Raw genomic sequence first — 25,627 nt, forward strand, 5'->3', positions numbered from 1 at the left:
AAAATTTCTGTAAATACTATCAAATTCAAATGTTATCCTTATCCTAAAGAGTTAACCATGCTCTTGTTTTGCTATAAATTTCATCCTTATAAACAATCTTCCATATGATTTGCCTTGGCCTGTAGGTACAAAGACCCTTTATCTTCTAATTCACATCGTCTGTTACTTGTGTTTGTATTCTACTGTGTTGTAAGTAAACACTGTAAGTGCAAAGCAGAATTTTTAATGTGAGCTAAAATACAGAGCAATTTCATTTACAATAGAATCCAAAATTATGAAATATTTAGGGATAAATTTAACAAAATATGAGCAAGACCTGTACACTAAAAATTTAAAAATTGCTAATATAAAGTAAAGAAGATCCAAGTAAATGAACAAATCATACTCATGCATTATAAGATTCAGTGTTGTTAGCATAGTAATTTTACTCAAATTGGTTTAATTTACAATCCCAGGAATAAATGTTGTAGATGTTTACAAACTGATTCTAAAACTTACATTTAAATGAGAATGAGCTAGAAGGCCAAAATAATTTTCAGAAAAATAACAAAAGACTTACAGATTTACATTATTCATGAGTAATGGTGTCAGAAAAATTCAGAGGGGAAATGAACATTTTGTCTGTTACCTCGTATCAGTATATAGAAGTTCACTTAAATGTACAAGCTAAGTAATTCTTTGCAACCTTAGAATGGGCAGAGATTTCTTGAATAGAAATGTGAGTAATAAAAAAAAAGTAGAGTCGGGGATTTAGCTCAGTAGCACCGTGCCTGCCTTGCAAGAGTAAGGTCCTAAGTTCAGTCCCCGGTACCAAAAAAAAAAAAAAAAGTAAAAACTTGGACTTTATTTGAATTAAAAGTTTGCTTTTCAAAATATGTTCTTTAGAAAATGGAAAGTAAAGCCATAGGAGAAAATATTAGTGTTCATGTATCTGAAGAACTAAAGACAAAAAGATTTGAGCATTTACAAACGAAGATGTTACAAGTTCATTAAACATGTGAATTGATATTCAGCATAATTAGTCATCAGAGTTACATAAATTAAAACCAATGAGATACCACTATGCACTCATTAATATGGCCAAAATATAAAAGGCTTACAATACTAAGCCTTGGTGAGGACATAGAGCATCTAGAATTCTCAGATACTGCTTGTAAAGGTCTAAGCTGAACCACCACTTAAAAAACTGGTAGTTTCTTATGAAATTGAAATTTTTTTTTTTAGGTACCAGGGATCGAACTCAGGACCTTGCTTGCAAGACTAGAGAAACTGAAATATATATGCACTTAAAGACTTACATGTATGTTACTATGTTATTAGCACTTTTGTTTGTAATCACCGTAAACAAAATAATCAAATGTCTATCAAGGGCCAGGGATTTAGCTCAGTGGTGCCAACGCCTGCCTTGCCAGCACAAGGTCCCGAGTTTGATCCCCAGTACAAAAAAAAAAATGTCTATCAAAAGGGGAAAGGTTTTTTTTGTTTTAAGTGTGGTATAGCAATCTAAAGAAATACTACTCAACTGTATAGAGGAACAAACTGTTAAAATGCTAAGCAACATGGATGGGTTTCTATGTGAAATTGCTAAGAGAATACCAAGAATTGAGAGAGTGTGGAACTGTAGTTTGTTTATTATTTGTATACAGCCTGCCATATTAGGAATATAGATTAGGGATTTGGATATATTAACTATTAGATATTCATTTTTGATAGAGTTTTAATTATTATTTAATCCCCTTGCATGCTGGTTATTTTAAGTAGAGGTACATTTTGCAAATATTGTAAAGTATAGACCATTGCTGAGTAGAGAATTAGTATCATCAAGAAAAATAAAGGTCAAAATATATTCTGAAAATTTCAGCATTTGCTATTTTATAGCATCCTATTTCTAGCCAGCATTATATTTATCACAGAATTTTTAATTTGATTTCATTCAAGTTCCTTAATAATGAAGATTGTGCCCATGGTTCATAAACCTAACATATATCTAACAATCACAGCTCAGGACGTATCTGAAATACTCAGTAAATAACTGTTTAATTAACAAGGGCTTTCCTATACTGTCTATGTCAGATAATTCTTCTAGATTCTATTAAAAATAAACACATAGGGCCGGGGATTTAGCTGAGTGGTTCTGCCGCTTGCCTCACAAGCACAAGGACCCGAGTTCGATGCTCGGTAACAAAAAACAAACAAATAAAACATAGATAATTTATACTTAATAATCACATATATCTTGTTGGCAGAACGATGAAACATAGACTCAGAAACCAGACAGTGTGGACCTAAATGTTTCTGTTACTTAACTAACTCTAACCATGGGAAAAAGAATTTAATCTTTGTGTGTCTCAGTTTTTCTATCTGTAAGATAAGGAATATCAAGATTAAATGATTTAATGTATGTAATACTATGTAATACACTTAGAAATGTACAAGGCAGTAATAGCTCAGTAAAAGTGCTGGTTATTGCTGATTTACTAGTACTCCTATAAATATTATTCCAGAAATAAACTTAAAACAGTTTTTTAACACATTAAATATTGCTGCATTTTATCATTTTTGTTTGTGTTGAATTGATGTCAGATATAATTTGAATCTGAAAATTGTTCCCTCTGCTCTTTTTCCTTAAGTCTACTGTTAATATCAAACTCATTTTCTTCCTCCAAGAAACACCTTCCATCTTCCCTTTTCCTTCCCAAGACAAATTTGTTTCTTCTCTGAATTCTTTATATGAATTTAATTTATAAAATATTTCTTATATACATTGGTTTATCTCTATCTTAATGCCATCGTTCCATCTTCAGCTGTTACCTGATATGAGAGAAGTGGACAAATAAACTTATTTGTGATTTGTTCTTAGAAGCATATTGTAACGTGTTTGACACCCAATGAGGGAACTCACCTGCAGATATGAATGTGAATTTTTGAGAAAGGATCATCTTATATGTCACATTTCCATAAAAGCATGAGATAGATAATAAAATCAAAAATATGATTGGAAAGATTTATTTCAGATAGTGGTATGGTTGGAATGTGTCCCCCAGAAGTTCATGTGTTTGGAAACCTAATTCCCAAATTCATGTGTGTTTATGGTATTTGGAAATGAACCCTTTGAGAGGTTATTAGGATTAGATGGAGTTTTTGGAGTGGAAGCCCTGTGATAGCAGTAGTGATTTTATACAAAGAAGAGAGACCTTAATCATATCTCTGTATGTGACATCCTCCACCATGTTATGATACAGCATGAAAGTCCTCACCAGATGCCAGTGACATTCTCTTGGACTTTCTAACCTCCAGAATCATTAGCTAAATAAACTTCTAGTCTACCTAGTCTCAGATATTTTGTTTTAGCAACATAAACCTACTAAGACAGAGGAAGAGACAGTGTTAATATTTAAAAGGAGGGAAAGAATATTGGATTGATGAATACATAGGTTTATATCTTTACATTTTTAGGAAGCTGAAGAAATTCTTAGACTTTTTGCCTTAACTTCCTCCAGTCCATTTCCTTTATTATTTTCAGTAAATATGGTTATTCATATCTGGTTATATCCTTCTGTAAAATTATTTCTTTCATACTTTCAACACATCTCCCCCTCCCTCCTTCCCTCCCTTGCTCCCTCTCTCTCACCCTCCCTTCTAAGATAAGATCTCCCATGTAGCCTTTTGTTGGCCTTAAACTTGCTATATAGCCCAGGCTGGACTTAAAACTCCTGATCCTCCTGCCTCAGCCTCCTTAGTTCTGAGATTATAAACATTTGCCACTGCACCCACCTCTACAAATATTTCTTGAATGTCTTATGTGTGTTAGACACTGGAGCTTTATCTCAGAATTAAAGAGAGGTATGTGTGTTTCTAAATGTGTTTGCACTCAGGTCCTCCTCTTTTTGCTACTTAACTTTTCTCGGCTATGGAGGAAGGTGCATATAAAGATAATCTTTACATAACTGCATGTGGTTTGTTACTGGCTCTGTATTTCTTTGGTTGTCTTTTGGTAGTAACTTGAGTTTAACCAAAATTAACGTTGATACAGTAGGTTTTTGCCTTCCTGCTGTTGGCCATCACTAATAGCTCTTTGTAGATCCACTTAGCCTAGTGGAGAGTAGGTAGATGAGTTTGAATGCTGTAGACCAGTGGTGATGAACCTATGAGATGCATACCACAGAGGGCTGTTTGTATCATTCAAAGCTCTAAAAGGTTCGCCATCACTACTAAAGATTATCTTCTACAGTCTCAATATTGGAGTGACATAAACTTCCCATGCATATTGGAAGCCATGAAATAGGTGAGGATGAGAGAGAATTGTATTACCATTTCTACTGATAGGGAACATTTCAGCAAGCCAACAGAATTCTTTTCCCTGTAGGCCCTACTTGACAATTCCAGGAGAATAGAAATTTCACTTAACATCTCAGTCTGTCTTCAATTTTGCTTTGTCTGGTAAATGATATGCCTAAAGCAAAGGTTGTACTTCCAAGGACCACATTCAGCAAGTATAGCCTCTCTCGAAATAGAACCACCAACATCTGTCAGCCAGAAAGTTGGAGAAATGTAAGGATTTTTCCATTTCCCTTGCTTTTGGCTGTGGATATTTCACTAGCTCTGTGTATTACAGGAAATGAAAAACCACACCTGTTCTCATCAACCTTTAGCTTCCTATTTACCTTCCAAGTGTCACTAGTTGTCTTATTTTGGCAGCTTTGTCATTTCAGTGTGATGGATGGATAGTGGAAGAAGAAAGATTGAGAACCTGGCTGTCATTTCTGTAGACTCCAAGTAGCCCATTTAAAGTAAAGATTTTCATTGATTGAAGATTTGTTTTAACCACCTAACAGTTTAGTCTTAGGCAGCTCATTTGTTTATATTTACTATCCCAAGCATTGCTCTGGCAGGTGTCATTTCAACCAGTTGATTCTTTTATTGAATAAATTTGATAAAATTTTCATTTTTATATTTCCTGTTATATTACCTTATAAAAATTAATGAAAAGCATACAATTTTTGGTCATTCTGTATTTAAATAATTGAACTGGTAAGTGGTTAACCGTAAAACATTTCATATATAATTCCCTTTAAATCTTTGATTTCTAAACTTACATCTTTGATTAGGATGGGAACATTAAGAGGAAGTTCTAAACATTTAGGGTATTAAGTTTGCTGATATTTAATTACTGTCCCTCATTTGGACAACTTAGCAAGTTTTTAAATACCTACATAGCATTATTTCTTTTTTCATAACTCTAGACTGCTTTTTTTGAATAAATTGCAAAAGCCAGATGGTGTGAACATTGTTTCATTCTGAAGGTCAGGGTCCTTCATACATTTTCTATCATGTTTTTACTTAAGATGCAACATAATGCCCGAATGATAATTGTGCCTGTTAATGAAATTTTGTGAACACACCCATATAGCTCTAGCTAAATCAAGATATAGAACATTGTCAACACTTCAAAAGCTTTGCTAAATCTCCCTCTACATTCTTATCCACTATTTTTTTTCTTTGAGACAGGGTCTCACTACGTAGTTTAGGCTGGACTTAAATTCTCTGTGTAGCCTCACCTGACCTCAAACTCTCAGCAGTCCTTCTACCTCAGCCTCCCAGGGCTGGGTTTACTATTGTACACCACCACACCTAGCTCTTATCCACTATTCTGATAGCAATCATCATTAATTTGTCAGTTTTTGAACTTTATAAAAGTAAAATCTTTTATATGTATTCTTTTGAGTCCATCTTGTTTTATTCAATATTAATGTTCATGAGATTTTCTTATTGTTGTCATATTTCATTCTTTATCCACTATGATAGCCATTTTCAGTTTTGGCTATTATGACTAATTCTGTGAACATTTCTTACATGACATTTGATATACCTATGAATACTTTTCTTCTTTTTGGTGTAAAATTAATAGTGGACTTATTGAGTCATAAAGTTTCTGTTCGTTCATCTTAAGAACACCAAAAAATTTTCAAAATTGCACGCTACCAACTTATATTCCCACTAGCACAAAAGTGTTCTTTTGCTTCATATTGTTAGATACTTTGTTCATTTGTTTAATAAACCATTCTGCACTGTGTATATTTAGTAATATCTCATTGTGATTTTGTTTTGCATTTCCCAATAATGTTGAATGCCTTTCCATATATTTGCTTTGATAAATTCTGTAGAGATTTTTTTATTGAGATTATTTGTATTAACTTGTAGATATTCTTTTATATCTCTTCTATATAGTCCTTTATATGAATTACAGCTCTTTTCTCACTCTTTGGCTTACCTTGACCCACTTAATAGTGCTTTTTAAATGAATTTTATTTTGCCAGTCTTTTCTTCTATGGTTAATGCCTTTTGTGTCCTGTTTAAAAAAATCTTTCCCTAGTTCAACATCATCAAGATATTCCAATAGGTTATCTTCCAGATGCCTTATTGTATTTTCACATTTGCCTCTGTAATCTATCTGAAATTATTTTTGTGTCAGAATAGGATTCATTTTTCCACATAGATATCATTGATCTGTCACCAGTTATTGAAAATACCATGATGTTATTTGAAATATTACAGTGACACTTTTGCCCTAAATAAGAAGATTATATATGTATATATCTGTTTCTGGATTAACTGTTCTGTTGGCCTTTTTATCTATCCTTGTGTTATTCTTACTCTGTCTTCTTTACTATATCTCTTTATTATTGTTCATATTAAGTAAAATATTGCTAATTGTGTTTTCTTTGCAATTCTAGGCCTGTTTATTTCATTTAAAAAATTTAGACTCCTTTAGTCCTTGTGTCATTACAAAGAAGGTTTGTTGAACTGTGAAACCAGGGACTCTGAATGCTATGACCAAAGATTGAAGTTCTCCGTGGAATGCCACACTCACTCAGTAGTGCTGTATTTTCCCGGGGAGATAAAATATTTAGCCATTGATAGTCAGGGCATAATTCAAGCTAGCCATACTCCCAGCCAAGTTTACTCTTATTTAAACATTCTCACTATCTTGTAGTATTTCTTTCAAGTGAGGGAAGCATTATATTAATCAAATTGGAAGCATGGATCTGGAGTCAGCCTTGGGTTCTAATCCTAGTTCTATCATTTACTGTTTATGTGAATTAAGCAAATAAGTTAATTTCTCGGTGTCTCAGTTTTCTCATCTACAGAGTGAATATAATGATACCTGTTTCATAAAGCTATACAGATTAAGCTAATTATTTGTAAAGTTTATATTAGTGACTTATACATAAGTTTTATATAAGTACATGCTAAATAAATCATTTAATCTTATTTTTCAGTAGATTATAAACTTTTCAAGTTAATAATTATATCTCCTCAATGTTACATAAATTTTTGTACCACCTAGTGTTAACCTGTGCGTAGAAAATTTTTGGTAATTATCAGAATAATGTTTTAGGAGAAACTGAAATGGAGCCCTAGAATATCCAGAGAGCTGGAATTTATGAGAAAGTTTAGAAAAGATTAGACGCTTAACCTATAGGAAGGGAGAAAGGGTCATTCGTGAAGTTGAGGAGAGCAATATTTTCATTTCATCAAGTAATAAGTTTTCAATAATTCATGGGAAATACTATGTAAATTTAAATATAGTATTTATAATATAAAAATACCTATTATCTTATTTCTGCTGTATGACAGAAACAATATCTATGTTGCTTCTTGGAGGAAAAAGAGAAAGGAAAATAGAACCTTTGACATAAATTCAATGAGAGTTCTTTATAGACTTTTCCACAGAGGGATCACTTGATTTCAGTATTAGTATGCAAAAATGAACATAAGTCTTTCTTCTGACCTTCAGTTTGTGATGTAATATAAAAGATAAGATAAAATGCTAAACAGAATAATAACAATGAAAAAACTTACTTTCTTAGCATTTGGAATGGTTTAAAATGTAATAACGAATATCCTAAATAACAAGAAGCTGCTGTGTTTTTGGTATCAAACACTATACAAAGCTTGCTGTAGTAAAAAGACATATCTTGACTCCATAAAAAGAGTTTTATTTTGTAAAAAATTTTAGTACATATTTGCCATACATAATGATCACATTCATCATAGGGGGCTTGTACCTGTATGTAATATGTCTTAATTCTTTTTTTTTACCATTCCTCTTCCCTCCCCATTAAAAAGTTTTGTTTCCATTTTTTCCCTTACATTCTCTCTCTTTTTTAATCCCTCTTTCCTTCCCACTTTCCCCTTCCCATTTGAGTTCTTCCTACTTCCCAATATCCGTCCTCTGTTTGGTCCTTATTTATCCTTCGAGTTTCTCACACAAGAGAAATAATGCAATATTTAAACTTCTGTGTCTGATTTATTTCACTTAACATAATCGTCTTGAGGTGCATTCATGTACCTAAAAATGACTCTTTTATCCTTTTTATGGCAGAGTTGTACTCCACTTTATATAAATTCATTTTCTTTATTGATCCATCTATGGGCTATTTCTAAGATTTAGCTATTACAAATTGTGCTACTATAAATACAGGTATACATATATCACTGTAGTATGATGCTTTTAACTCTTTAGGGAAGATTCCTAGAAGGGGCACATCTGGGTCAAATGGAATCTCTATTTTTAGTTTTCTGAGGAATCTCCATACTCATTTCCATAGTAGTTGTACCAGTTTACTCTCCCACCAACAATGGAAAAGGGTTCCCTTTTCCCCACAACCTTGCCACATTTGTTATTGGTTGATTTCTTGATGGTAGCCATTCTTTCTGGAGTGAGATGGAATCTCAATGTTCTTTTAATTTGTATTTCTCAAATGACCAGTGCTGTTGAACATTTTTTCATGTATTTATTTGCTGTTTCTATTTCTTCATCTGAGAAGTATCTGTTCATTTCAGATGCCCAGTTTGGGATTGGGTCTTTAAATTGGGCCGGGGGCTGGTTTTTTAAAGTTCTTTATATATTTTAATGTTCCTCCTTTGTCTGAGGAGTAGCTAGTAAAAAATTTTTTACCATTCTGTGGGTTGTCTCTTCACTCTGTTGGTAGTTTCTTCTGCTGTGCAACAGCTTTTTAATTTGTTGTGATCCCAGGTGTTGATATATATAGAATTTCCTGTATGATCAGGGTTTTGTTCATAAACTTTTTGCCTACTCCTATGTCTTCAAGAGTTTAAACTATTCTATCTTCCAGCAGATTCAATGTCTCTGTTTTTATATTTAGAGGCTTGATCTATTTCAATTTTAGTTTAGTGCATGGTGAGAAACAAGGGTCTAGCTTCAGTCTTCAGCATGTGGAAAGCCAGTTTTTCCAGCACCATTTACTAAAGATGCTTTCTTCCAGTGAAGGTGTTTGGCCCCTTTGTCAAAGGTAAGATAGCTGAATATACTTGGGGTTGTTTCTGCATCTTTTGTTCTGTTCCATTGATCCGTGGGTATGTTTCCTTGTCAGTACCATGCTGTTTTTTTATCACTATAGCTTTGTAGTATAACTTCAGATTGGGGATTGTGATGCCCCCTGCCTTGCCCTTGCTGCCCAAAATTGCTTTTGTTATTCAAGGTCTCTTCTGATTCCATGTGAACGTTAAGATTGTTTTCTCTAGTTCTGTGAGGTATGCTATTGGTATTTTGTATAACAGTTTTGGAAATATGGTCATTTTCATTATATTGGTTCTGCCTAGCCAAGAACAGGGGATGTCTTTCCATTTTCTAATATCTTCTTTAATCTCCAAAAAAAGTTTTGTAATATCCTGTGGGATCTGTGCTACTGTGAATTGTTACATGGTGGGCTGAGATTAAATGCACCTGAACTTAAAACCTGAGAAAATGTTGATAGTCAAGTAAGTTCCTGTAAACACCTACTCATTTGATCTATTTTTTCCACATCACATTTATAATCATTTTTAGTTCCCTGGCTCATTTTATATGATTTCTGTAAATTCTTTATTTAGAAATAAATACATATTGAGAGTGTTGGCCTAAGTGGAGAGAAAAAAAATTATACTGTGAAATTTGATCAAAAATATGGTGAAGGTTAAAAAATATTTTTCATAATTTATTACAGTAAAAGATACACTGTCATTCATCCCTGTCAGAATACTACTCCTCACTTCAAACACATTGAATCCATCATTCTTGCCACTTTCTGAAGCAGTTCTGGAAGCTTTTTTACCTGAGCATATTTAGTTGCACTGTTATTGTAACCTTGATGTTTTGAATCAATTCAGATCTTTACTTTTCACGGTTATTGTGTCTTTGGGAAAGAGGCAGAAGTTGCCTGGTGCCAGATCCAGTGACTAAGCCTGCCTTTCTCTTGGATGACACATGGTAGCAGAATTCACATCTTCTAAATCATATCTTTTTATCACTTCTTATAAATACACTCACAAAACAGGACTTCCAGAACTCCTTCAGAAAGTAGCAGTAGTGATGGAATAAGTGTGTTTGAAGAAAGGGGGCGTATTTTGAGGGGGATTAATAGCAATGTGCTTTTACTGTAATAAATTTTTAAAATTTAAACATTCACCATATATTTCAATCGCACCTTGTATATTCTGCATCGTTCAATGAAAACCTTTAAAAGTTATTCATAACCATTTGAAATCATTCATAATCAAAGTATAATTTGTTTCTCATTGAGAAATAGTCTGTCTAGATTGGAAGAAGAAACTAAAAAACTAATTATGTGGGGCTGGGAATTTAGCTCAGCAGTTCCGCTGCCTGCCTTGCAAGTTTAAGGTCCCGAGTTTGATCCCCGGTACCAAAAAAACCCCCCCAAAACAAAAAACTAATTATGTGAAAAGAATGTAGCAGTTCATGAGCAGAGGGCTAAAATGAATGCCAGATATCAGGAGTTTTAGGGATCTAAATTTCAGGGCTAAAGTGATCCATAGTAGGGTTTCTTTCTGAAGTGATGAAAACATTCTGGAATTACATCATGGTAATGGTTGCATAAAGTTATTAACCACTTACCAGTCCAATTATTTAAATACAGGATGACGACAACAGCGTATTTTTTCATTAATTTTTATAAGATAACATAACAGGAAATATAAAAAACTGACAATTTTATCAAGTTTATTCAATAGAAAAGTTGACTGGTTGAAATGACACTTGCCCGACCAATGCTTGGGATAGTCAGTACACTCTGAGTGACATTCAAGGTAAACTATTAAGAGGTTAATAAGCTAAAATTCACTGAATGGTATACTATGTTTATGGTATGTGAATTATATCTTAATGGAAAAAAAAAATGAACCCAACCACAAGATAAGTGGCAATTGAGGTCTCTTTAGCATGGAGTCAGTTCCCATCCAGGTTTAGGAGAATAGCTGTGTGTGGTGTAGTAGTGGGAAGCAGTAAAATATGTTACATGTAGGGGAACAGATTAAATAAGAATAAAGGGAGTGTGGTTTCTCACTATTGTAGAAATGACATACACCTTTGGGGAAAGAAATTCTAAAATTAACCTTATGATATTAAACTGGAATTAGAGATGTCACTGTGATCTCTGTCTCTGTCTGTCTCTCTGTGTAGGTTTAAAAATTAAAATAGAATGATATATGTGTATGTATACATACATTTGCACAGATACATATATACAAATACTGCCTGAGGGCCTAAGGAAGTGATATCCCAATAGCAATGAGCATACATAAGGACAGCTCTTAATAATCTGAATACCTTTCTCCCCTAGGAAGAACCAGGGCTTCTTGGAAAAATAAACTGATTCTATAGCTGAGACATGGAAAGAACAAGATGAGCCTGAAACATCTTGTGTTAAAAAGCAAAGAAGGGTTCAGAAAATGACAAGGATATGTTAAAAGGTCACAGGAGCCAAATTAAAAGGGTTTACCCTTGCCAAATCTAGAACGAGTTTGAATAAATACTGATAGTAACATATTATAATCCATTGGATAAGATAGTAATCAGTGAGTTCATTCTGCTGTGGATAGATGAGGTTAAAAATAATGAGTTTAGAAAAATTACTATTTGACAAGAACAATAGTAGTTAATTCAAACAAGAAATATTAATGAAAGCTGAAAACTGGGCAAAAGTTTGTTGGAAGATTCAGACAGATTCTTGTGTACCAGTGTTCATGTTGTCATTATTTACAAAAACAAAAGATGGTAACAATCAGTATGTTCAACAACAGATTAATGAATAAAGTAAATGTGGTACATACATATAATAGAATATCATCCAGCCTTAAAAAGGAATGAGCCAGAGATGGTGGCATGTGCCTATAATCCCAGCTACTCAGGAGAACCACAAGTTCAAAACCAGCCTGCACAACTTAGCAAGATCCTGTTTCAAAATAAAATTTTTTAAGTTTTCATAAAAGGACTGGGGATGTGGCTCAGTGGCAGAGTACTTGCATAACACGTATGAGGCCCTGAGACTAATCCTAAGTATCATAAAAAGAGAGAGAGAGAGAGAGAGAGAGAGAGAGAAGAAAGGAAAGGAGGGCTGGGGAGTTGGCTCAGTGGCTCCCATGCCTGTGTTGCAATTGCAAGGTCCTGTGTTCAATCCCTGGTAAGGAAGGAAGGAAGGAAAGAAAGAAAGAAAGGGAAAGGAATAGAATGGAACTGAAGGAAAATTTAATATATATTGTAATGTGATAAAGCTGGAGAGCATGTACTAAATGAGATAAGCCAGATATAAAATGACAAATATTGTAAAATTCCATTTATACCCAGTCGAGTCAAATTTATTAGAGGTACAAAATAGAATAACAGTCACTAGGTTGCTAGTGAGAGTAAGAAATGGAAAGTTATTGTTTAATAGGTATAGAGTGTTTTGGAAATGATGAAACATTCTGAAAATGGATGGTGGCAGTATGAATGTTCTTAATGCCAATGAATTGTAATGCTTAAAAAGGTCAAATTTTACTACAAAAATATGTTGAAGAATGAGACATTTACATAATTTCAGTCCCTACTCCCAACAAAATGCTTATTAATTACAAGGGGAAAGATAATTTTAGAGTGGAAAAATCTGGCAGACACTGCCATCTAAGTGTCTAAGTGATCAAAGTTAACCTAGCAATACCTTTATGATATTTCTGCCAAAAATGCAAAACCTGAACAAAATTGGGAGGTAAATTCTGCTGAACATTGTATAAAACAACTGGCCTATCATTCTTAAAAACATCAAGAAAATTAAGACTAAGGAACTATTTCAGATTAAAAGAGGTGAAAGAAGACTGATAACAATAAAATGCACTATCTTGAATGCACCCTTTTGTGAGGAAGGACACTATGAGCAAGAATTTGGGGTCTGTAGATAAGGTCATAATGTGAAATGTTAGTTTCCTCATTTCTATGCTGGTAATTTGAGTTATGTAAAAGAGTTTCCTTGTTTATAAGAAATATATACCTTCAGAGACATTAATAGCTAAATGGATGCACATTGAGGCCATACTCTTAAGTGAAATAAATAGGACACACATGTGTAAATACTGAATACTTTCTCTGGTGTGAAAAACTGAAAGTGTAAATAAGGTTCAAATGATATAATTGATAATGTGAAATAGGAAGAAAAGGTCTAAAGGAGGAGGGGAAGTGGAAAGGGTAGGAGAAAGGAAAAGAAAAAATATGAGAAAAGGAAAGAATGGAAACAAAATCTTTGTAAATAGGGAAGGGTGGAAGGGATGAAGGGAGAGCAGGGGAATGGGGAAAAAATAAGAACCAAGATACATCATGTGAAGGTACAAGAGCCCAACAATGAATGTAACTGTATTGTATACCTAAAATGCACCAATAAACTTCATGGAAAAAAAAAAGAAATATATACCTTCAGGGGATAATGGGACATCATGTCTGTAACTTTCAAATGGTTAAGGAAAACAGTGTCCTTTGTCCTAAAACTCTTTTAAAGTCTTAAAACTTTAAAGAATTTGAAATTATTTCAAAAGAAATTTTTAAAACAGTAATAAAAGAAACTGAAGAGATTCTTATCTGAGAACTAAATCTCAAGACTAGGACTATATTCAAAAACTGGCAAAGAAATTGGAACCTTTTTCTTTGTGGCAAGTTATAAAAACATTCTCTCAAGATCAGGTGTTTCCAGTAGGGAAAGTGAGGATAATCTCAGTAGATCATTCATCAGTGAAAATAGAGAAGTCAGCTTATAGACTGGACCTTATAAGTTTGGACTTAAAAATTGAAACTAAACAAATGACCAAACTGAATGTAAGAATACTTGTGGAACTAGAACATTTTATTTTGAAAGATTCATGTTTTGCGATGCCTTCTTATTACAGGTGATGCTGAACAGGAACTTGGCCCCCCTCCATCTGTAGATGAGGCAGCGAACACACTCATGACTCGTCTTGGTTTTCTCCTTGGAGAAAAAGTCACGGAAGTTCAGCCAGGTGACCAATACAGCATGGAGGTACAGGACGAAAGTCAGGTAAGCTGCGTGTGCTAACTTTGTGAAACATGGTATGAATCAGCATATTATATCAGAAAAAGAAAAATAGAATATGTGTGCGTGTCCATTCTAAGAAGGATAATCCCAATTGTTGAATGTCTTTTGAGGCTTGAAATCTAACTTAATTTTCCATAATCACTGTATTTCTTCAGTTTATGAAACATCTTTTAGTTTCATTCTTAGGTTTAAAAGCAGAAAATATACTTTTAGTCTTTGGTTCATTTATTAAATGAATGAATCAATCAATCAATAAATAAGCTATCAAACAAAAGTGACATATGAGCACTACACCCAGAAATTATATAGAATACAATTTTCAAGTGCACATGGATCATTTACCATATTGGTAATATACCGAGCCATAGAGCAGTTCTTGACAAATTTCAAAAGGTTTCAATTACTGTGACCATATTAATTACAAAATGATAGATTAGAAAATTATACCTAGAAAATCTACATATCTTTCAGTTTAAGTAAAACACTTCTGAATACCTTTTGAGTCCAAGAAATCACAAGAAATTAGAAAATATTTTAACTGCAATAATGAAAACTAAGCATAACAAAACTTATAGTATATTGGGCCAGGGATTTAGCTCAGTGGCTCCACCGCCTGCCTCGCAAGCGCAGGGTCCCAAGTTCAATCCCTAGTACCAAAAAAATAAAAGGATATAGCTAAAATTTGCTCCAAAAAGTTGGTTTTGAATGCATATATTTAAAAAAGTAGAAAACCTGAAAAATTAATAGTCTGTTCATCTGAGAAAGTTTTAAAATATGAGCATTAAAAATTATTTAATTTTATTATTAGTTTTCTTTCTTTTGGCTATTTCTATTCCTTTCCATTTAAGTGTGGTGAAAAAAGGGTACTACAGTCATTCATGTATGTGTTCTTAATGCTTATGTGAATGTCTTCTTGTGAAGCATTTTACTTAGATGACAAAAATTAATTCCAAATTGCATATTCTTTACTAATATATATTGGTGGTTTCTGTCATAAATTAATTTGGTTATAATAAATGTTTGAGGCTAATTTCAATATATTTATATGTCTTGTGGATAATGTTTAAGTATTCCATCACTCTACCCCTCAGGTCTCTATTTTCATCCTAAACACCTGTGTCATTGGTATCTCTGACTACACATTACAGTCACCTGGGAAGCTTTTATTAAATATAGAGGCCTGGTGACTCTAATCCTGTTGTTCTCCTTAAGTCTTATTTCTGTAAATACTATCTTAACTTTGGAATTATCTCTAGTTTCCTTAACTCTAGATCTGTGTATTCAACTGCCTGCGTTATGTTTTCTACCTGTATGTTTAAGATAATCTCAGTATACCAAAAATTTAACCTTTGCATTTTCTCCCAGAACCTCCTCATTATTTAGGGCTCCGTAGATGAGTAAATGGTATCCCCTACTTTCTTAAAACAAAAAGCCATTCTTGATTTCTCTCTGTCGAACTGCCCATTCACTCTTTTAGGAAATCATAGACTCTTGTATTCAGAATATATACTAAAATCTTTTATCTGTTGCCTGCACTACTGTGATATCTACAGATGTGATATCTCAGAAGGCCTGAGACTTTGCCTGGTTTATTCATTGCTATACCCTCTGCACCTAGAACAGTATTAAACATTAGTAGGCGCTAGATACTGACTGCGTAAATAAACGAGCTCCTAGTAGGTCTCCGCTTCCCCTCCTGTCTCCCTGTATTCTATTCACATAGTAGCCACAGTGATCCATATAAAATGTGAATATGATTCTGTCTTTCTCTGCTTTTAATCTTTCATTGTATTCCCATCACACTTAAATTCTAAAATCTTCATCGTAGTCAGGAATCCCCTACCTGATCTAGCCCTTGCTACCTCTCCTTCATCATTTTCTACCCCACACTCTCACCCACCCTCCAGCCACGTTGGACCTCCCTGTTGTTCCTGAACACATAAAGCATATTCATTTGTATTGGGATTATCTTCCTGTATAATTCACGTCCTCGCTTCACTAGTCCTCTGTTCAGATATTATCACTTGAGATGTTTTCCTTAAGGAGTTTACCAAATAGTACCCACCCATCACCATGACCATTTACCCTATGGTTTATTTTCTTCAAAGCTCTCATCATTAACTGATGGAATATTACATGTTAATTGTGGGCTTTTTGTCTGTATCTCATAAAAGAATGTAAATTTCACAATGGAAAGACTGATGACTTTTTTCCCCAGTACTGGGGATAAACGCAGGACTTTCACATTGAACTACATCCCCAGCCTTTTAAAAATTTTGAGACAGAATCCCACCATATTGTCCAGGCTTGATTCAAACTTGCAGTCTTCCTGCTTCATGCTCTTAGAATGCTGGAATTACAGACATGCAGCTAAGACTGATGACCTTTTACAATGTAAATTTACATTGTAATGTCATCATACCTGTACTCTGTGAATAAAAAACAGGAAAGACTTATGTTCAGGGCTTTTAAATATTGGTATAGATAAAAACATCTTTTTTTTTTTTTTTTTTTGGTACCAGGGATCGAACTCTGGTCCTTGTGCTTGTGAGGCAGGTGGTGGAACCACTGAGCTAAATCCCTGGGCCTGTATTTCATTTCTTGATATTCATGCCAAATTAATGTATGACTGTTCCTGCACACCTGTATTCCCAGCACACTGGGAGGCTGAAACAGGAGGAGCACAAGTTTTAGCCCAGCCTGGACAACTTAGTGACTTAGGAAGAACCTGTCTCAAAATTAAAAATAAAAAAATAAAAAGAGGCATGACCAGAGATTTGGCTCAGTGTAAAGGCCTTGGTTTCAACCCCTATACAGAGAGAGAGAGAATGAATATCAAAGACAGAGGAAAAGAAAGAGATTGATAAATCTAATAACTACCCAGTAACATAATGTAAGTCTCTTAACATTAATATTTCCCTAGGACTTCATTCATTCTACAAAGCAACATTTCTTCAGATGATAAAATTTATGCTTGTTGCTTTTGAGATTCTTCATGTCACAGTATATCAATGATTTCTAATAAAGTTCCAAGTCTGTATATGTGCCTTACTTGTAAATTTACTGAATAAAAGAATTTAAATGAGTAATACCTTGATTTAATATAATGAAGGCACTATGGTATAACAAAAAAGGACTTTGAATTACGAGGTAGAAAACTTGTGTTTTAGTTCCAATTCTGTCACCTACCATTTTACAAATTTTTACCTATCACTTAATCTCTCTGATCTTCAGTTTTTTCATAGGCAATAGTGACCAACAGTTATTAAAGACTTTCTGATAAATGATTTACTTGCACTTTTTTTCAAAACTAGGTGTATGTCCCAGGCCTTAGGCATGATAGGCGAGTACTCTACCATTAAGCTAAATCCCTAGTTCTTCTTCCACTATTTTGTTTAGGGTTCCTTACAACACATTATGGTACAGTTCATTCACATTCCTATAAGATAACAGATCTGTTTTCAGGTAAGAAAACAGAGACACATTGACAGAAATTGATGGAATGATGTACATATCCAGGCAGTCTACTTTTATAATCTGTGTTCTTAAACAGCTGCACCATACTCTTCTAGTGTAATATAAAGTAATACCTGACAAGATTGTTGTGAGAATCAAATTAGTTTATGAATATAAAAATACTTTGAAAGCTTTTAAATGTCAAATAAATAAAAGGTAAAAAATGTATAATAAAATTAGTATATAATTATATGCAGACCTGCCTGATATATGGGGAAATTACTTCATTCCTTTCATATTTTTGAAGATTTCATTTTCACATTTCTTAAATGGAGGTAGGTAGTAATATTCTTTATGATTCTCATCAAAGAATAGACTTCTGTGTATTAGAAGATCCTATGATGATGATATCCTCAGGATAGTAGTAGTGATAACAGAATCTAATGCAAACAAGTTATCATACATCATTTTTCTGCAAAAGACAAAAGTATTAAGTTACATTCAACTGACCACTTTTTCTGTCAGTAGGTTCTAGGGTGTTAGGATGGACCTTAGGTATCCCAGCTTAGGTTTTTTTAAATTCCCAAAGGTGATTCTGCTGCATGCCTATTTAAAAATTGTCCTGATATACCAACAGCATTTTATAAAAATGGAGATTACAGAGAAACTGAGATTTCTTTCTCTCCTGGATAGATATTATATAATAAAAGAAATCTGTGTATTCTATTTGCTTATTAGGTTATTTTTTAAGAATCAGTTCCTAATATTAATACAATTGAAAGTATTTGTTTAGTTTTAGGCTAATAAGAATGTCACTTGTTCTTAGTTGAGTGAAGTGTGTCTTATATGACCTAGGAATAGTATTCAAACTAAAGTAAAAACTGGGTTGAACATAATGATTATATACAAGGGATTGAATCTTGAAATTACCATAGAAAGAGTTTAAGCATCTTAATTTTCTCACAGCTAATAATTTAACACATTCTTCTTATTAAGTGTAAGTCCTCAATTTTAGCAGATAGAATGTGACCACTCTGTATGTAAAGAAGTAAGAAGGTTTCTTTTAAATTTAATGTTTAAGCATGTTAAAATTATCATCAATCCTTCAAGTAATTGTTTTACTGATCACTTAGCATTTTGAAAAGTATAAAATTTCCTTAGTATTTGACAAAAGTGTACTTTTATTCACTATTTCAGTAATTGAGTAGAAAGAGCAAAAGAAAAATACAAGATATGGTTGTATCTGTCTGTAATTAGTTTTTACAGAGAAATTTAGTTTTATTAAATTAATATTGTTTTATCTGTTTTATTGGATAAACTAAGAAATTTTCCCTGTAATCATTTAGTGTCTCTGAGCAGTTGCTTTTGTATCAAAAAAGACATTTCTTTGTATTAAGAACTTTATTTTTGTTTCTTCCTAGTTGCAGAGGTATTATTTTTTCCTACCAAAGAAAATTAGCAAAGTTCCAAGCCATCTGAAAAGTTTTATCAATTAGAAATAGCAAGGGAAATTTGTGCTTGATAAGAAATTTCTGTATTCTATTAGTGAATGATAATGTAAAGTACCTCTTGGTTATGTTAAATTCATCAAATTTCATCTTAATTGTAGAACCCTCCTGGAAAGCAAAAACAAAACCTAATAGATGTAAAAGCTGTACCTGTGGAATATTTATTCTTTTTTATCAAAATATTACTTTACCATAAGATATACTTTAACAACTGACCGATTTATCTTACTTCACTTGATTCTGATTTTTCAGACCTCAGCAATCACTCAGCGGATAAGTCCTTGTTCCACTCTGACTAGCAGCACTGCCTCTCCACCAGCCAGTAGCCCTTGCTCTACTCTCCCACCAGTCAGTACAAATGCAACTGCCAAGGATTGTAACTATGGGGCTGTTACTAGTCCAACCTCCACTCTTGAAAGCAGAGATAGTGGCATCATTGGTAAGTTGGTTTTTATATTAATCATTTTATGAATTTTAAAAAGATAAGTTTAAGACTTTTCAAAAGTTTACTTCTAAAAGTTTGTTGTTGTTTTTTTACTAGTACATGTTTCTTGTACATAATGATTACATTTATCATGGGGACTTGGTACATGTACATAACATGTCTTAATTCTTTTATCATCCCTACCCTTCTTATCCCTCCCTTCTCCTTTCAAATCTTGGTCCCCTTCTCATTTGCAGCAGCTCTGTTTCCACTTGTTTTCTTTAATTCTTTTTTTTATCCCCTCCTCCTCTCTCCACTCACCTTCTTTTGTTCCCCTTCCAATTTGAAAAAGATCTTCTGACTTCCTATTATTTGTCTTTTTTTTTCTCTTTATTTATATTTTGAGTGTCTCATATAAGAGAAACCATGTGATATTTAAGTTTGTATATCTGATTTATTTCACTTAATATGTTCTCAGGGTGTATTCATTTACCTACAAATGCCTCAAGTTTATCCTTTATGGCAGAGTAGTACTCCATTAAAAATACCACATTTTCTTTTTCTGTTCATCTGTTGATAGGCATATAGACCATTTTGGAAATTTAGCTACTATAACTTGTGCTGCTGTATACATGGGTATGATTGTATTACTGTAATATGATAACTTTAACTCTTTTGGAAAGATACCTAGAAGGAGAAAATCTGGATAAAATAGTTTTAGTGTTTTAAGGAATCTCCATACTGATTTCCATACTGGTTGTACTAGTTTACATTCCCAGCAATAATGTAGAAAGTTTCCTTTTTATCCTTCAGTCTGCCAGCATTTGTTATTATTTGATTTATTGATGATAGCCATTCTTTCTGGAATAAGATGTTATCTCAGGGTTTTTTAAATTTGAATAGCTAATGCCCAGTGATGTTGAACATTTTTTCATGTTTTTATTGGCCATTTGTACTTCTGAGAAGTGTAAATTCATTTTGGTTGCCCATTTTTTGGATGGGACTTTTATTTTGAGGGTTCTAATTTTTTAAAATCCTTTATATGTTCTAGATGTTAGTCCTATGTCTGAGGAATAAGTGGCAAATATTTTTTCCCATTCTGTCAATTGTCTCTTTACTCTGATTTTTTTCTAGGTGTTCAGGAGCTTTTTAATTTGATATGATCCCATTTTTGATGATTGATATTATTTCTTGTACCACTGGGGTTCTGTTCAGAAAGTCCTTGCGTATGCCTATGTCTTTAACAATTTTACCTGTTTTATCTGCCAGCAGATATTTTGTTTTCACATTTAGATCTTTGATCCATTTTGATTTTAGTTTAGTACACGGTGAGGTATGTGGATCTAGATTCAGTCTTCTACATGTGGATATACAATTTTCCCAGGACCATTTATTAAAGAGGGTAATGTTCCTCCAGGGTATCTTTTGATCCCTTTTTCAAAGATCAAATAAATATGCCTGGAGTTGTTTCTGCATCCTGTGTTCTGTTCCATTGATCCACATGTCTGTTTTTGTACCAGTACCATGCTGTTTTTATTACTGTAGCTTTGTAATATAACTTCAGATCTGAAATTGTGATGTCTGCTGCTTGGCTTTTGTTACCCAGGATTGCTTTTGCTATTTTTGGTCTGTTCTGGTTCCATATGGATTTTAGGATTGTTTTTTCTAGATCTGTGAGGAATGCTGTTGGTATTTTGATTGGGATTGCATTAAATCCATATATCAGTTTTGGAAATAGAGCCATCTTGACTATATATTGGTTCTGTCTATCCAGTAACATAGGATGTCCTTCCATTTTCTGATGTCTTCTTTGATCTATTTCAGGTTATGTAATTTTGAGTGTAGAGATCTTTCACTTCCTTGCTTAGTATTTTATTTTTCTTGATGTTATCGTGAATGCTATTGTTTTCCTAATTTCTTTCTCAATGTGTTCAATATTAGTGTATAGGAATCCTATTGATTTTTGTGTGTTGATTTTATATCCTGCTACATTGCTGAATTTGGTTATTCTAGAAGTTTTTTGGTGGAATTTTTTGGGTCTTAGAAGTAGAGGATCATGTCATCTTCAGATAATACTTGGACTTGTTTCTCTCCAATGTTCCCTTTTATTTCTTTCTCTTACCTGAGACTCTGATTGTGTTGAACAGGAGTGGTCCTTGTCTTTCCTGATTTTAGAAGGAATCCTTTTGGTTTTCCACCATTCATTATGTTGACAGTTTTTTGATGCTGTTCCATTGTGTTTACCAGTATCTTGTTGATTACATCTATGCTCATTAAAGGTCAGTCTTCTTTGATCTTTCTTTTTTGGTTAGATCCTTGTCTGGTTTTGTAATCAGGGTAGTGCTAGCTTCCAGGAATAACTTTGAGAGTACTCTTTTCTCCTTCAGTTTCATTAAAGAATTTGAGGAGAGGAGTCTTGGCATTAGATCTTTCTTGAAGTTCTTGTGGAATTCGGCACTGAATCCATCAGGTCCTGGGTCCTCAAAACATACCTGGTAGGTTATTACTGCTTCAGTTTCATTGCCTTTTATTGGGCTATTTAGGATTTTTAAGTCTTTGTGGTTCAGTTTTGGTAATTCAGTGTACTAGTAGGAATCTCTATTTCTCCCAAGTTCTGCAATTTATTGGTGTACAGATTTGTGAAGTAGCTTCTAATAATTTTCTGGATTTTGGCAATGTCTGTTCGATTTCACCCTTTTCATTTCTAATTGCGTTATGTCTTTCTTTCCTTTTTTTGGAAAGATTGGCTAAGGGTTTGCCTGTTTTGTTTATTATTTCAAAGAACCCACTCTGATTCATTGATTTTGTTTTTGTTTTTGTTTTTTGTCACTATTTCATTGATTTCTGCTCTGCTCTTCCTTCCCAGTACTAGGTCTAGATTTAGATTGTTCTTGTTTTTGTAGGACCTTGAGTCACATCATTAGGTTATTTATTTGAGCTCACTCTGTTTTTCTGATGTGGGCATTCACAGGTGTAAACTTTCCTTTTAAGGGCTGCTTTAATTGTGTCCCATAAATTCTTGTTTGTTATATTGGCATTATCATTTCATTCTAGGAACTATCTTATTTTTTTACTTAATTTCTTCTGTGACCCATTGATTAAGAGTGTATTATTTAATCTCCATGTATTTGTATAATGTCTGTGCTTTCTCTTACCATTGATTTTTAGTTTCATTGCACTATGATCTGATAATATACATAGTAAAATTTCAATTCTTTTCCGTTTACTTCAGCATGCTTTGTTGGTTAATATGTGGTTGGTCTGTTTTGGAGAGAGTCCATGTGCTGCCAAAAAGAATGTGTATTCTGTTGTTAAGTGGAACACTCTCTATATATCTATTAACACATTGCCTCCAGTTTGAACCACCAGTGGTGTGTACATGACTGTCCCATCAAGCAGTATGAACCACCAGTGGTTAGCTATTTAACATCAGATGGTGGAATTCAAATTAGAACTGCCCAGCAGTGAGACATACACCATCATAAAATTTTAAGTCCATTTGTTCTAAGGTTTGGTTCAACTCTGATATTTCTTTGGTGATGTTTTGTTTAGTTGATCTATTTATGATGATGGGATATTGAGGTCCCCCACTGTAATTGTATTGATGTTTCTCTGATCTATGTCCATTAATGTTTGTTTCATGAAATCGGCCGCACCTTTTTTGGTGAATATATGTTTATAATTGTTATCTCATCCTGTTGAATATTTCCTTTAACTAATAGGAAGTGACCTTCTTTGCTTGTTCTGATCAGTTTTTGCTTAATGTCCACTTTATCTCAACATAGGATAGCTACTCCTGCTTAATTTGGGGTTATTGTTGCATGGAATATTGTTTTTTATTCTTTAGTTTTTAGTCTGTGAATTTTGGGTGAGTTAAATATGTCTGTTGTATACAATATAACTTTGTGTTTTCTTTCTTGATTCATTCTGCCAATCTGTCTTTGTATTGACAAATTGAGACAATTCACATTGATAGTTACAACTGATAGATATTGACTTATTCCTATTAATTGTATTGTTTTCCTGCTTCTGATTCTTTTTCTTTCCCTCCTACCAAATTGCTTCCCCTGCCTAGTGCATTCATTTTATTAGACCTTTCGGCATTGTTAGCTTCATTGTCTCTTTCTTCAAATTTTTGAGAATTTTTTGGAGTGCTGGTTTGGTGGTCATGAATTTCTTTGGGTGCCCTTTTTAATGGAAATGTCTTATTTCTCCATCAATCTTAAAAGATAATTTTTCTAGGTTTCTGTCTGCCTTGGAAGTTGTTTTCTTTTAGGGCTTGAAACACTTCACTCTCTCCTTGCCTTTAAGGTCTGTGTTGAGAAGTTTGCTGTAATTCTGATGTATTTTCCTTTGATTTGCTGCTGTTTTTTAACAGCTTTTAAGATTCCATTTTTGTGCTGGATTTCTGATATTTTAACTATGATGTGTTATGGAGTGTTTCACTTCTGATCATTGCTCTTTGGCCTTCATATGCCTTGTCTGTATGTTAAATTCTTTTTCTGTGTTTGGAAAGTTTTCTGCTACTACTTCTGTAAAAAATTTTTTTTATGTCCTTTGTGCTATCTTCTGATTTTTTTACTAATTCCTGTTAATCTTAGTCTAGCAGCCTATTAGATCCGTTTTTCATGTTCTCTTGTTTTTCAAGTAGCTCTCTTGCCACAGGTGGTGGCCCATGCCTATAATCCCAGCATTTGAAAGACTGAAGCAGGAGGATCATCTCATGTTTGCAGCCCACCTAGGCTACTTAGTGAGTTCAAGGCCAGCCTGAACTATGTACTGTGATGCTGTCTCCAATCAATCAATCAATCAATCACAATGAATAAAATAAAGTATCTCTCATTGATTGATCACCAGCCACAGCCCTGTCTTCTAGATATGACACTCTGGCTTGACATTGGTTACTTCTGCTGTACATACTTTCAGTAGCATTTTGAATCTCCTGGATTTGTATTTGGAGACTCCATTTTTTTTTTTACTTCTGTTCTTTTCTCTACTAGATATTCATGTTTTGCATCTCTTTTTTTTAGCTCAGCTAGTTCTTTATTGGTGTCTTCTGTAGTGTCACTGATCATTTGTTTCATTAGAATCATTATGTGTTTAGTTATATCTTCTTTGAATTTGCCAAGCACCTTATCAGTCTTTTTGTTATCTCCATTGTTACCCTTTCAGATATTTCAGTTATGTGACTTTTGATTTCCTCCTCCTTGATACCCTCTGAATTGGCTTTAGGAAAGTTCGGAGTTTTTGAAGGCATTTTGTTGTCTTATGTTTCTATTTTTTTGTTTCTGTGCTGAGGATTGCCAGTTGATTATAATGGATAGCTTTGTTGCGAGAGTGAAGACTTCCTTAGTTAAAACCTACCTTTCAGAGATAATCCTATAGGCATGGCTCACTATTGGCCCTTGTTTCTGTCCCAGAATCCACCCTACTGCATTTATTTGGGAGGAGAGGTTGCAGCTCATTTAGCCCAGTACCCAGTCCCTAGGGAATGGGCTGCAGTATTATCACCCATGGCAGTCTAGATGCTGACATACAGAGAAAACCAATTGATAGCAACAACTATGTTACCTTGTCTATAGTAGTAAAGTTGGCGACAACAATAGCACCAAATACAAACTGGATATTGACAAATCCTGAAAACCAATAATGTGCTACCCTTAACAGAGAAAAGAGATGTATGATTATTATGTGGTTGTTATGATTAATATCTAGATGCCCCTCACAACCTCATGAGATCATAAGTGGGCCTTCTGGGAGGTTATTTTATTATTGGGATTTACAGATGATTTGTTGTTAGGAGATGGGGTCTGATCAGAAGAGGTGGTCACTGTGAGCCTGTTTGTCCCTTCCTGGCTCCT

At 33.7% G+C, this 25,627-nt stretch overlaps 1 protein-coding gene and 1 non-coding gene across 11 annotated transcripts in view; both read left to right on the forward strand.

The window, feature by feature from the left end:
* Nucleotides 1-25,627, forward strand: part of Tanc2 (tetratricopeptide repeat, ankyrin repeat and coiled-coil containing 2) — a 469,601-nt gene that overhangs the window by 212,969 nt on the left and 231,005 nt on the right. For all 10 annotated transcript variants that reach the window (XM_013067044.3, XM_013067047.3, XM_013067048.3 and 7 more), the window contains 2 exons: nucleotides 14,212-14,360; nucleotides 19,595-19,781. In XM_013067044.3, coding sequence (XP_012922498.1) covers nucleotides 14,212-14,360; nucleotides 19,595-19,781 — 336 coding nt within the window. The remainder of the gene's footprint in view (nucleotides 1-14,211; nucleotides 14,361-19,594; nucleotides 19,782-25,627) is intronic.
* LOC147828366 (small nucleolar RNA SNORA25) lies at nucleotides 6,778-6,906 on the forward strand. The gene has a single exon (XR_015450926.1). It is a non-coding gene; the product is annotated as a small nucleolar RNA SNORA25 (small nucleolar RNA).

The sequence above is a fragment of the Heterocephalus glaber genome, unplaced genomic scaffold, assembly GCF_053883595.1.
Source record: "Heterocephalus glaber isolate CG9 unplaced genomic scaffold, H.glaber_assembly_v1.0 deba00001124, whole genome shotgun sequence".
Classification (NCBI taxonomy): domain Eukaryota; kingdom Metazoa; phylum Chordata; class Mammalia; order Rodentia; family Bathyergidae; genus Heterocephalus; species Heterocephalus glaber.